This window comes from Cupressus sempervirens, chromosome 8 (genome assembly GCF_028749045.1).
Source record: "Cupressus sempervirens isolate cs-2001-9-10 chromosome 8, ASM2874904v1, whole genome shotgun sequence".
NCBI classification, from domain to species: Eukaryota; Viridiplantae; Streptophyta; class Pinopsida; order Cupressales; family Cupressaceae; genus Cupressus; species Cupressus sempervirens.
In genome coordinates this window covers 306,666,319-306,680,054 of record NC_143125.1, presented here as the reverse complement: position 1 = coordinate 306,680,054, position 13,736 = coordinate 306,666,319, and the positions used below count along the sequence as shown (strand labels likewise).

Genomic DNA, 13,736 nt, shown 5'->3' with positions numbered 1-13,736 from the left:
GGTTCATACTAAGGAAAGGGAAAACCAAGATCTTCTCATATTGAATTTAGAACAAAAAGTAGAAGAGCCATCTAAGTCAAGAGGAATCAGATCTAGTTAGAAAAAGTATTCAGAGGGTTGATAGTTGTGATGAACTTCTAGCTACCTTAATAGAAGTAGAGGACCCCCTAACAATGGATGAAGAATTAACACGGCTATCAATTATGAAAGATAACATTGATAATCTAGAAATAGAGAGAAGCATTGAAGAAACCAACAAAGAAGACTTGACGTTTGTACTTTGTAGAGGCTACTCAATTAGGTATTTGGCCTAGCTCAAGTCAAGTAGGGAGTAATCATTCACAACAACACCTAATGATGTTTAGGAGAGACCACACATACAATATGTTGATTTGTTTAAAAAGACAAATTATTTCAATCAAAATGGAGAAGTAAGTGAAAGTTTCCTCATTCTTCAGGGTATGTTATATGGGCTGATTATGCATGTTTCATTTTTCCATCTCCTCATGTTTCCATGTATTCTTATCTATCATTTCAATATGAGAAGGAAAGGAAGCTATTTTAACCAACTAGTAAATGGATATATTTAGCATCTTTTGTTGTTAGTTAGGCTAGAGTAGATTAGTTTTTAAGTTTTCCCTAAGTGTTGGAGCACAATGCAGTTTTTAGTTCAGATTTCAGTTCAGTTCTTGTTAAGTTTGTTTTACTTTTGGTTTGGTGCTGCTATTTTACTTGAAGGAGACTCTATACCCAATGGATAAGCTAAGGCAGTTGGTTAGCTGATGCTTAGTAGGCAAGCAATTAGTACAAGTCACTAGAATGTTATCAATTTTTCTAATAAAATTACATTGGTGACACATAATTTCCTAAAATCTAAAGGATCACATAAAATTAATACAAGGATAAAAAAACATTCATTGCATTAGGATCTTTAATAGGAACTACACCATAAGCTAAAAATTGTATAAGCCCAATGGTACATGAGAAAGCATAATGAAGGTTTTTGAAGAAATTAAAGTGTAGCTATGGGAATAAAATGGAGAAATACAAGATACCAAAAATTTGGAACCTTAAGTAGTGAATATTTTCATCAAAGGGTGTTGCTACAAGAAAATCAAAGTTACATGTTGCTACAAGAAGTGTGCAGTTTTACTATTATATCCACTTGAAAAAATTGGTGCATCCAGATATGGATTCAAAGGAACCTATAAATTGCTTAGAAGTTAGATATTAATGTTAGGAATGAACTTTTTTCCTTTCTAGAAAAATTAATATGGATTTTTAGAGGGTCATTTAGTTCATTTTCTAAAAACTACCTACCTTGAAATTAATTTTGAGCCTGCAATAGAGAAAGAAAAATTTGGTATGACCACATATGGATGCCTATGACTCTATAAATTTGTGAGGAGCTATATATTGATGTTGGGAACAAAAAATTTTCTTTCCAAAAAAAATTTTATGGACATATAGGGGGTCATATAATTCATTTTTTAAAAAAAGTTGTCCTCTTGAAATAGACGTTGATGCACATTTTTAAATGGCTGAATATTTGAATTGTAAATGTTGATATTGCAAGAAGTTATGATGCATTTATTATTATTTTTAAAAAATAAATAAAATGATATCTTATAAATCATTTTATTTAAATGTTATCTTTAAATACATATTTGGGGATTTGGCAAGTTAAATATGCAAGTTTTAGAAGGGGATTTGTTTGGTGAATTATGGAAGATATTGTTAGAATAGGTGAAAAACTAATCTCCCAAGAACACTTGCATGCATAAACCTGTCACATGGATGAAGCAAAAAACAGAGGCAAGGAAAAATCAAGGAGGCCAAAAAGCCAGATCCATCTTCTGGACATGCAAAGAGCAATATCTCATATAATCCAATAAGTGAATCAATAAAATACAAAGAGGTGAATCCTTATAAAGGAATCACGAAACCCGAAAAGGGAAACAAAAGCCTAAAAAAGCTAGGGTTGCACAATATAATTAATAAAATATTAATTATATGCACCTACAAGATAGCTTAAGAAAACTAGAGTAATAGGCAACTTAATTAATTAAATCAAAGTGATTTAATTAATAAGTTAGAACAAATAATTACTCTAACACCCCCCCTTAAGCGAAGCTTGGGAGGAAGCTAACCTAGCACAGCTATGAAAGAGAATTGGGTCCCGGCAACAAGGCCAGATCAGGTACCCAATTACAACAAAATCTCTATAAAGAGGAGAAATAGAGAAAACCACATGGGAAAAACCCTACTCCAAAAAGAGATAGCAAAGAATGTTCCAGAAGAAGGAACAAAGAGATTAGAAGAGAATCATTGAAGCATGAAGAACTGCAAAACTCTGTCAAAATGCTGATCTGTAGAACCTCCATGGAAATAGAAGGCACGAACCATCAACCAAAGGAACCTCCATGGAAATAGAAGGCACAAACCATCAACCAAAGAAGCATAGAACAGCAATATAACCTCCCCTTAAGGCAGGTGAGGTGACAGCAGCTGAAAAGATGGGCCAAAAATCTCCTACAACACAGGAGCAAAACACATCGAGAGTGAGGTACAAACACAAATAAAGGCACGTGTCATCGACACTGCATGAGGAATTAGAGAAAGAGGGCCTATAAGCGGCAAACAACTATCCCCCCATGGCACTTTATATAATAGTGCAAGTACAACGAATCACAATGATGAAAAGGATCCTGAAACGCAAGAGTGGCACTTTATCTCAGTGCGTTGCATAAAAATGCTTACAATGAATATCAACAATGATCATAAAAGACATAAGGCTGAAACAACAGAAGGTAGAGCCCAAAACGAAGCAACTGAAGCAACAAAATCGATCCCCGGACCTGAAACAAACAGGATATCCACCAGAATGCTAAAACGCAAAAGACTGAATAGGATGTGCCTGGAACAGAATCTGGAACAACCACCAGCATCACTAAAAAGAGCATAGAAAGAGATTTCTAGCGATATAAAGAAGTCCAAAATCGGAGATCGGATGCTCAAGATACGCCTCCCGGAGTGCAAAACATAACATCCAGCTTTGACTGCCAAAACAGGCAACCAAAATGCATCAAAACTCAAAAAAACCTGCACTAATATCTCCGTCTCGGAACCAAATTTTTGGCCCATTTTTTGGATCGAAAAAATACGTCCGTATGCTCAAGTTACGAAGAAAAAACCACCAGGCCCTCTGAAATGCATGAAAATTTATTTTTTTTAATAAAAAAAAAAAAAAAAACAAAAAAACTCCAACACCACCACACCGCCGGCAGAGCGGAGGCCGGGTGGTGGGAGGGCAGAGCGGAGGCCGCCACGGGCGGGGCTGTGGTGGGGCCGCGGCGGGAACCGCCGGCGGAGCCGCTGCGGGCCGTTGGCGGACCGTCGGCGGAGCCGCTGCGGGCCGCTGGCGGACCACCAGCGGTGACCGCTAGCGGCTCCGCTGTGGTTTCTTAACCGCGGCGGCTTAAAACAGCCGAAAAATAAATTTTTTTTTTGCAATTTTTTTGATTTTTGCCTCGTATTGCGTGCAGGGGGCTGTACGGCCCTGTCGGACAAAAAAATTTGCCTCCCAGACCAACGGTGTCCAAAATGGACAAATTTTATATGGATTTTGACTGAAAACGGCCTTCCGAATCCAATGGAAGCATCCGTTTGAGCCCAAAGTGCTCCAAAAAAAATTTTCAAAAAAGTTGTCCGTACAGCCTCCCACTGCTCCGAAAAATGCAGCTTCTGAAATGCTTCAACAAACCACGAACAGCGAGCAACAAGCTTGCTCTGATACCATGTTAGAATAGGTGAAAAACTAATCTCCCAAGAACACTTGCATGCATAAACCTGTCACATGGATGAAGCAAAAAATAGAGGCAAGGAAAAATCAAGGAGGCCAAAAAGCCAGATCCATCTTCTGGACATGCAAAGAGCAATATCTCATATAATCCAATAAGTGAATCAATAAAATACAAAGAGGTGAATCCTTATAAAGGAATCACGAAACCCGAAAAGGGAAACAAAAGCCTAAAAAAGCTAGGGTTGCACAATATAATTAATAAAATATTAATTATATGCACCTACAAGATAGCTTAAGAAAACTTGAGTAATAGGCAACTTAATTAATTAAATCAAAGTGATTTAATTAATAAGTTAGAACAAATAATTACTCTAACAGATATATCAGTTGATTATGTGGAGGTATCTAAATTTCAGGTATTGGGAAGAATAATTCATAGACTTGATTCCTTTTATTCATATTTTCAAATGTTGATGGATATTATTTTCCTCATTCATTCCTAGATTTGGTGGAGATGATAGATGTTTGATATCAAATTTCAGCATGATCCATGGAGATGACAAATTTCACCTACCAGCTAATTAGAGGAAAATCATGGATATGATTCCATTTTAAGGAGATAATGCATTGTATGGGTTTTGAGGCTGTTTATACCCCATTCTTGGGAATTATTTAGGCTAGTTCTTACATTCTATCTCATTGCAAGAGGTTTTATTTTTCCTTGTGAAGATAGTCTTTTTTGTAGCTCATGTCTAATATTTTGATGCAGTTCTTGAACCTTTGCTCCTTCTAATATAATATAGTAGTGATCCACTTTGGTCCTATTGTTAATTTTTCATGTCTTTTAAGCATATCCAACTTTAAGTTAGTGTGTATTGTATGAAACCTTGGCTTAAGTTAAGTGTTTGAGAGATATTTGAGAAGTTCTTTATGAGAAGAGTAAGTGTAATTTGTGTGCAATCTAAGTTTGAAATTTGTGAACAATTTCCCTTCTTTCAAAACCCACACCTTGTTACATTTCATGCACTTGATGTTAATAGGATCTTTCTGTGATCAAAATATTATAGTCATTTCAAGTTGTGAGTTTCATTCAAGGTTGCATCACTCCACAATTTTGGTGAATGACCTTCATTTTTAATTAAAGTTTATTTTATGTTTACTCTCTCTACCCTTTTCCTACAAAGTTAAACTTAATTTCAAGAAGTGATTCAAGAGAAGCCAACCCTTCATACTGGAGGTTGATCCTTAATATGGCATACCCATAGGCCAAGGATCATCCCATCTTTCACTAGATTGCCAAAATCATAATCATTAATAAAGTAAGTCATATTCATAATGCCAAGGTAATTACTTTATGTAAACCATATCCTAAAATCATAGCATGAAATATGATCCAACAAATGATACTGATTAAAGATCTAAACATCCAAATACAAATATCCAATCATATAATAGTGTCACTAGGGTGTGCATCATAGTATGTAATATAGATGCTTGTGAGGGTGTCATATATGTGGAAATGATAATGAAATCCATGAAATTATATATTTTATGACATCTAATAAGACTATAAATATGATGCACTCCAAGTGTATTATGTATTTTGTTGATCTCAGATTAGTTTTGACAATTGAGTGTCAATACACTTAAAATATTTACTAAGTTCATGTCGAGCTAGTAATACATGCTAGGTATAATATGTATAAGTGTTGAGTCAATCAAGTGCTGAGAAAATAGATAGTGCCAAACAAGTTTAAGTCTCGAATGAACAATAGATGTCGAGCAAGTTTAGGTACTAAGCTAGATAGAATTATCGTAAGTGTCAAGCATCAACATTACCAAGTGCTAAGTAACATAGAATGGATATAATTGTTTGTAAAGGCACAAAAAACTATGTAAATCATTCTTTTTCCACCTTATGGATAGATCTCAAAGCTTAGAGGATAAGATTGAATCTATTTGATTCCCCATGCAATCAACATGCAACCAATTAGAAAAATGGAATGATAAATAGGCATAAAGGATGAATCTTAGCCATAAATTCATACCTAACCATAAGTCACAAAATCTTTATAAGGTAGTCAAAGCCCCATAATTCAACGATTGAATGAGATGCATGTGAGCAAAAAATAGAAGAAGAAAAAGGGGTGAATTATTTAGAAGGCATTCAAGGTGACTTAGAAGAAGGATAAGATTACAAAATTAGTTTGCAGAAAAGAATACAACATTTTCATATGAGACCAAAAAGGATTAAGATGAATTGAATTAAGATCTAAAATCAGCAATACCATATTGTAAGTAGTCAAATCAAATATTCTACTATACTTTCTAACAACTGTATCAGTAGGATGAAATCCTTTGGACTAAGGTTGACTTAATAGTCATTGTGAAATCCTTTAACAGGGTGACATTCAAAGTGGATATTCAAAATCCTTTAGACAGGTACACTTCTAGTAGGGTGTGAAATCCTTGAATAGGGTAGGATCTAACAATCCTTTGTAAGCCTTTAATAGGGTAGACCATGTTTCATGGTCAAACTTTGTAACCTTAACAAGTTACATTTATTGCTGCAGTAGTAAAATTTGTGGATTTCATCCACACCCCAGTTTTACTTTCTCATTTGAAGGGTTTCTAGGTAATCATATTTGGTGTCAAATGTTTGTGTGAATGTATTTACTTTACATGTTATTTTATTATGCTAATGCATTTATTGTTTTGAGGTTAAAAATTTGTATCGGTTAAAAGTAAGTACTTCTGATTCACCACCCCCCACCCACCTCAAAAGTATATTTCCCACTTGTAAATTCCAACAATTAGTATTAGAGCTTAGTTCTCATTAGGAGAAGCCTTATAGCCTAGAGAAAGGATCTTGAGATGGAGATCTACAAACTAGAAAAGATTATAAAGAACCAAGGAATTGAGATCCATCTCATTTTACACTAACTAGAAGAAGCTAGGGAAGAATTGAGGAAATCTTTAAAGAGAAGGAAAGATATTTCCATTGTAGAATATGACACGTAATATAAAGAGATTGACACCACCAAGTTCTTTGCTAATGGAGACACAAATGATTTTGATGCAACAATAGCAGATCTAATGGATAAGAACAAAGCTCAAGTAGAAGAGATCAAAAATCTCAAGATTGAGCAAGAATCACAAGCCATTATTCTATGTGAAGTAACTAAATAGAAGAAGAGATCCATTGAAGACAAGGCCATGATAGAAGAAGAAAAGAGAAATCTAGCCAATAGACTAGAAGAGAAGTTAACCGAGCTTGTCAAAATCTCCAATATGCAATTAGACACCTAAGCCAGATGATGAATGCTCATCATGAGTTAAATGTCAAAGAAATTGAGATCACCATAATGAAGTTGTAGAATGAAAATTTGCAAAATGATCTAAGAAGAGAAAGAGAGATTACTAAAAGTTTCAACAAGCCAAATGAAGCCATCAAGTACTTTGAGCAACTATTAAAATCTCTAAGATCCAACAATGACACATTAGGACTAGTCTATACCAACACTAAAGAAGGAGAATCATCTAAGACTACTAAAGAAAGGAATGAAAAAGGTAAAAATTCCAAACCCACTTGTCATTTTTGTGGTAAGAAAGGACATACTACTAATGTCATTAGTGCATTTAACCCTAAATTTTGACCAACTCTTTTAAATGGCTTGGTTGGTCAATTATAAAGGCAACTTTTTTTTCTTTTTTTTAATAGCATGCCTATGTTGGTTGCAATTGTGACCAATTATGTGTATTGTGTCTTGGTCTCAATTGTGATGCACACAATAGCATAAAGACAAAAAAAAGGGCATGGAATTCACATTTCACTTGAGTCAATGTTGAGGGTTTCACTTGAGCACCAATCTAGCATTTTGCATAGTGAGAAGAGGTTGAATCCTTGAAGTATTATTGATACACATATCTTACATGAATTTTGGAGGCCCCAGGAAATTTAAAAGGCCAATTTGGCTGCCTCATCAATAATTTCTTGGGCATTGAGTAAGTCACCGAGAAGAAAGCGTGTTCAAAAGTGCAACTCTAGTAGAGATGAGAGACTTGAATAGCTTGTTGATTTTGTGTTTGAGGAGGGGTAGAGCATGAGGGCATAGTGGAGGGCATTTTTCTTGAGCACCATTCTAGCATTTCACATAGTGGAGGGCATTTTGCTTAAAGGCATAGTGGAGGGCATTTCGATTGGAGCATCATTCAAGCATATAGGGACACTTGAAGACTTACTGCCATCAAAGGTAAGGGTAAAATTCAACATTATAAGAAGCCTAGGGCTACAACAGGGTTTGATATCATCTCTTGAAGTTTTTACTGCTGATTGGCGAAGGGTTTTATATTGTCAACTTGCTTTTTTGGGCAATGAATGTTAAAAGGGTTTCTTCCACTACCCGAGTATGCTATTTGATCGTAACAAGTTTTTTTCTCTATGAAATAATGAAGAAGAAGAGTTGGAAATTAAAATAGATTTAATAGTTACAATCTAAGATGCTTCCTAAGTATTGCATAGATGTAGTATACAAATGCTTTGCAATATCCTCTTCAGTAATCTTCTTTCCATCCAAATCCCCTTCCTTCAAAACATCTTCAAAAACCTTAGCAATCTCTTGAGTACTAGTATAAGGAGCACATATATTCATAATAGCCTTATCATTATTTCTAGAAAAATTCATGGCCCTTTCTACTAATTCTCTCACATTCTGATGAAAAAGACTGATATGTCCTATAAGTTGAACCCTAATGCTTGCCTTCTCAACAAGAAGATCAAGCTTCTCCTTCATTAAATTCATAAGTGTCTCAACTTCTTCCTTTAAGCACTTGAAATTCTCAATACTGAAGGGATAAACACTCACACATTTTATACCAATTTCATAACAATCTCTCAAAGTATGCATCAAGCTATTATAACCATATTCATGGCCCCTCCATTTTTGCATATTTCTATTGATTGCATATCTCCTATTGCCATCCATTATGATTGCAACATGCTTTGGAATAGGGCCCACTAATACAGACCATAATAGAAATCTCCTAAACAATTCTCTCATTGAATTTGCAAGAAATGGAAAATTTTCTTGCAAGTAAGAACTATTGAAGGATTGGAATGCTATTAAACTTTTCATCTTTGATTATGGGTGGCATTTATGGATCATAATGAAGGAATATATAATAGTTTTTTCTTGTGGGTCTTTAACTATATACCACAGATTCATTTGTGATGAAAAAATTAGGGTTGGTTTATCTTATCTTTTAATTATTTTTATGAAAATTGGATTCTAGATCTCTCTTTAAAGTTCTATTCTATTTCATTTTTAGCCTTAAAAGTCATTATTGACAAATTTTTGATACCTCAACTAATATTTCAATCTACAGCCACCATAAATGTCAGTGTTCCTATTTATCTTTTGTGCGTTCTTTAATAATATTTGTTCACAAAATTAATGAAATAAGATGATTTGGTTGATATATAAATTATCATGAAAAAGAAAGGTCATTGAACCACTGCCAGACAATCTCATGTGTTAGATAGATATTGAGAACTTCACATGTTATGCATGTTCTATATCAACGGGTGACTTAATTTTGCATGAATGATTGAATTCTAGAAGTTTCACTATGACTCACATAGAAATCATTTTATTAGAGGAGATGGGAAACAACATTCATAATATAAAAATGAACATGGAGGATATAACTATGGTGTGTATAGTGGTTAGCAAACATTTTCTTGGTGTAGATCAGATTTTATGCAAAGTAATAATTTCCTAAGAGACATCTCTTATCAATCAACTTGCCTAACAATGCTTGAATTTCCTAAAATTAGTCAAGATAAGTGCTAAGAATTATTGAATATGTTAAGATTATTCTCAGTAGATTATTTCTTCATGTTATTCTTCCTTAAATTAATTTGATTTGTTCACGTTATTCTTCCTTAACTAATCTGTTATATTCTGTTGACTCATTTTGAGCTCTTGTTTCTTTCCAACAACCCAAATTGATTAAAACTTGTTTGTTCTTTAACAAGTTGTCTTCAAGCCAATGCAATATGCCATCAACATATCTAATTTGGATTCCCTTCCCTTAAAGGTAGCTATTCTTCAATGCTTGTTTATTTTTTAAAATTGGTTTATTTTTTAAATCAATTTTTGTACAATAAATTATGAATTCTTATTGGTCGGTGCCAATTTTGTTGGGAGTAAAATGATTTTGCTACACCAAAAAATAGGAAAAAAAGAAGAAAAATTGGTGCTTTAATTTCCAATAGAACAAGTATTAATTTTTAGAAGCTTTAATTCAGCACATGTAGTGCTTTTTATGTCAAACCATCTACAAAACACAAAAAAATGGAAAACAATAAAAACCAAAAACAACCATAGTCAATTCAGTAGTTAGAGCCTTGAAGGCTTCTTACATGAAATGTCTACTACCTTGATAATATTGAAGACTAATCTACAAGATTTTATTGCCAAAAAATAATTCTAATACAATCCTCTAATTTGAAATCAATGAACAATGTGGGTGATGAAGAAAGTCTTTGATCAACAAATATCAACTTTTTAAACATTATATCCAAAATGCTTTGTTCAAGATGATCACTGATACAATAGATATTGATCTGTAATTATAAGGGAAAATAGATATTGATCTACAAATATATGGATTGAATGAACAATTGCAATATCTGATTTGACTTTGGTAGAAATGTTGATTTATGGAGATCATCCAGAATCTGGATCAAGCCATTGCAAGATAAACATTGATATGGCAAGGACTAATTTGAATTTATAATATATATAGAGATTGTATTGATCTAAGTTTGATCACTATGTTATAATTCAAAGATGTGACAAAAATGGATGAGTTGCGAATATTATTTCTATATTATATCAATCAAATATAGAACTTTAAATCAATCTAAAAGTAATATGCTCATCACTGCTTCTGATGTTCATCAATTTTGTGTATCTGATGATCCACTTTTTTATCCAAATGATGGCTTGATATAATGGCCAGACTGAATTTTTTTATCATTGTTTCTAATATTTAATCTTATTTCTTATGTGATGTTATTGTTAAGATCATCCTCTCTGATTGAGGCTATATGCACATGCAATCTTTATTTCTGATCAATGGTGGATTACTTCCACCCTCCTTGGTTGTTGTAAGGCTCTTGGAGTCCTTAGTATGCTACTAAAATAAGGTTTGATAACTAAGTCCAAATATTCATGTTACTTTGGGTTTCAATTTAAATGTTTCAAAAATTTCCAAGAATTAATGGAAGTTTCTAAAGCCAATTTGTTTATGGTCATTTGAACTCATTCTATTTTATGTTAATATTAGGATTAAATGGAATTTATAGAAGTAGAAAATACCATCTAAATTTTTGTTTCTTTGTTTTTTTTGAAGTGTAACTTGCATTTCTTGGAAGTGTTCCACAACATAGATCTCCTTCAACAAAATTATCTAGGTTGGGCAATTGGTAACTTCTTTTCTTTCTATGGAAGATTGTAATTGAAAAAATTTAAGACCTTTATAAATACTATAATGAAGCTTTTAATGATATGGTTTCTCATTGGATAAGTGGATTATTGAAACAAAAAGACCAAAATATTGTGTGTTTTCATTTGGGTGGCTTTGAAGATTAAATGTTATTTTAAAAATAATAACATTATTTCTTGACAAGAGTATGTATATAACCATTAAAATATCTAGAACTATATCTTGGATTAGAACTAAAAATAACATTCACATCTTCTTCTATTCAAAATTTTGAACTATAATATATGATTTTGATATCCTTCACAATCAATGAATACCATAAATTTGTCTTCAACGCAATTTGGACTATTACTATACTTTTGTTCTACTTCTTTTTACATCAACTTACCGTGGAAATTATTATCAAATATTGATGGTATTATTTTTATATAAATTGGATAAGTGGCACTAGTGGAAGTTAAACAATCAACAACTCTTTTCTTTTCAAAATAGAGTTCAAGCTTCATTGCATCAAAGTCTACATAAATAATAGGAGCTAAGAAACTGAAGATAGTACCTATGCCTTTTGAAGTCAAGTTGCACTATAATTTTTTTTTAAAAATACCAAATTGAGAATATTGATATTTTGACTAGTCACTATAATTCTTTGTATCAAAATGTGTCACAGAGCTAGTAAGCATTCTATTTCTTTTAGAAAGTGAAATTCTCTTACCATATGCAACAAGACATCACCTTTGAATTGATTTCTTTAATGAATGGTCTTTAGAACCTTCTTGTTAAATTCAACCAAATCTAAGTTAATTTTTTTGGGTATTCTACTATCTTCATTACTTTTGAAGAAAAAATATTAGTTTTGTTCAAGGTTAAGTGAGCTTTATTTGTCTCCAAGTTTGTAAAATTATCATCCATGCGAATTATGTGAAAAGTACTTTGTTTGTGCTGGATGTTTCCCTATAATGTTTGTATTTCTAGGTTCTCTAAGCCATATAAAAGTGGTTGTTTGATGTTACAGGTGATTTTAGATCTCATATTTTACTTAAGGCTTTGACTGTTCCATACACTCCTTTGGTTCTAATTGTTCCAACATAGTGACCTTCAAAATAACTTAAAAACCATGAGCTTAAAAAGTAACTACACTCTATTTGTATCCTTATCACTCCAAATTATTAACACAGTCATGATCAATCTCATCTATGAAGTGTATTAAAAGCTAAGGATTTGGAGTGACTCTGTCATTTCATTTTTTTCCACATCTTGTTCAAACCATATAATGCAATCTCATCTATGAAGTGTATTAAAAGTTAAAGATTTGAAGTGACCTGTATAGAATTAATTTTTTTTCATTCATTATATGGTTTGAACAAGTGTGGAAAAAAATCAAATTTTTATTATGAATTTTTTGTTCATCAATCTATGTTCAATAATTAGCAAAGATTTGGTCCTTTGAGTTATGGAAGGTCAACTAAGTATTTGTTTCTTGTCATTTTTTATATTTCTTTATCTCTTTATCAATCTATCTCTCTATCTATACCTCTTTCTATCTATCTCACTTTAGTATTCATTTCTATATGTGTCTTCCTCTTACTACTCCATTTGCAGGTTGCAAACAAATCATCCTTCTTCCACCAACAAGTCATTCCATTTAAGAAAGACCATGTCTAATGATATCAACACACAAAAAAATAGGGAGACAATTGCTAGACTATTGTCTAACTTAAAAAGAAAAGGTGATGGAAAATGTTATTGTCCTTGCAAAACTTTTAAGGGCTTAAAGACTCGAAGATATCTAATCACAACAGTTGAGCAACATTGTAGGCAACATTGTCACATTGAAGGGGGAAATGAATATCATCCATTGGTATGTATTTTAATATTTTATAAATTACATAAGACATGATTTGATGATGACATCATGGTCATGGTTAATATAAGGTCATCATTTTCATATAGGTTAACATCCCTGAATTTCATGTTATGGACCATGACAATTCGAAGAATGCAAATTTCCAAATGAGGGAACATGGAGGCGTGAATATTGAAGTAGAAGGTAAGGATACCATGGAAGAAGACCATGATGATGAAGATCACGATGATGAAGATGATGATGATGATGTTGACGTAGAGCTTGATGTACCTATACTTGAGAAGGCACACGATTCCCTATATGAAGGCTCCAAAACAACTCTTCTTGCTAGTGTATTGTTGTTGGTGAATTTGAAGGTTATGAATAGTTTATCCAATGTAGCAATGACACATATGTTAAGGTATGCCATCTTTTTTCATTATTTTACTCATAGTTCCCTTAAAATCAACATTGGGTTCATGTAGCAATTAATATTCTTTAAATTAAAAAATTATATTTTTGGTCATAGGTTGATAGGTGAGTTTTTTTTACCACCATCAAACATTCTACCTTGCTAGT

The 13,736-nt window shown here is 32.9% G+C and overlaps 1 protein-coding gene across 1 annotated transcript in view; it reads right to left on the bottom strand.

Annotated features, from left to right (window-relative positions):
- Positions 1 to 8,937, bottom strand: part of LOC149542627 (dehydrodolichyl diphosphate synthase CPT3-like) — a 119,760-nt gene extending 110,823 nt beyond the window's left edge. The window contains exons 1-2 of the mRNA XM_089795742.1: positions 8,295 to 8,937; positions 3,279 to 3,454 (exon numbers count right to left, since the gene is read on the bottom strand). Of these exons, the coding sequence (XP_089651868.1) occupies positions 3,279 to 3,454; positions 8,295 to 8,937 (819 nt within the window). The remainder of the gene's footprint in view (positions 1 to 3,278; positions 3,455 to 8,294) is intronic.
- Positions 8,938 to 13,736: the final 4,799 nt, after the last annotated feature.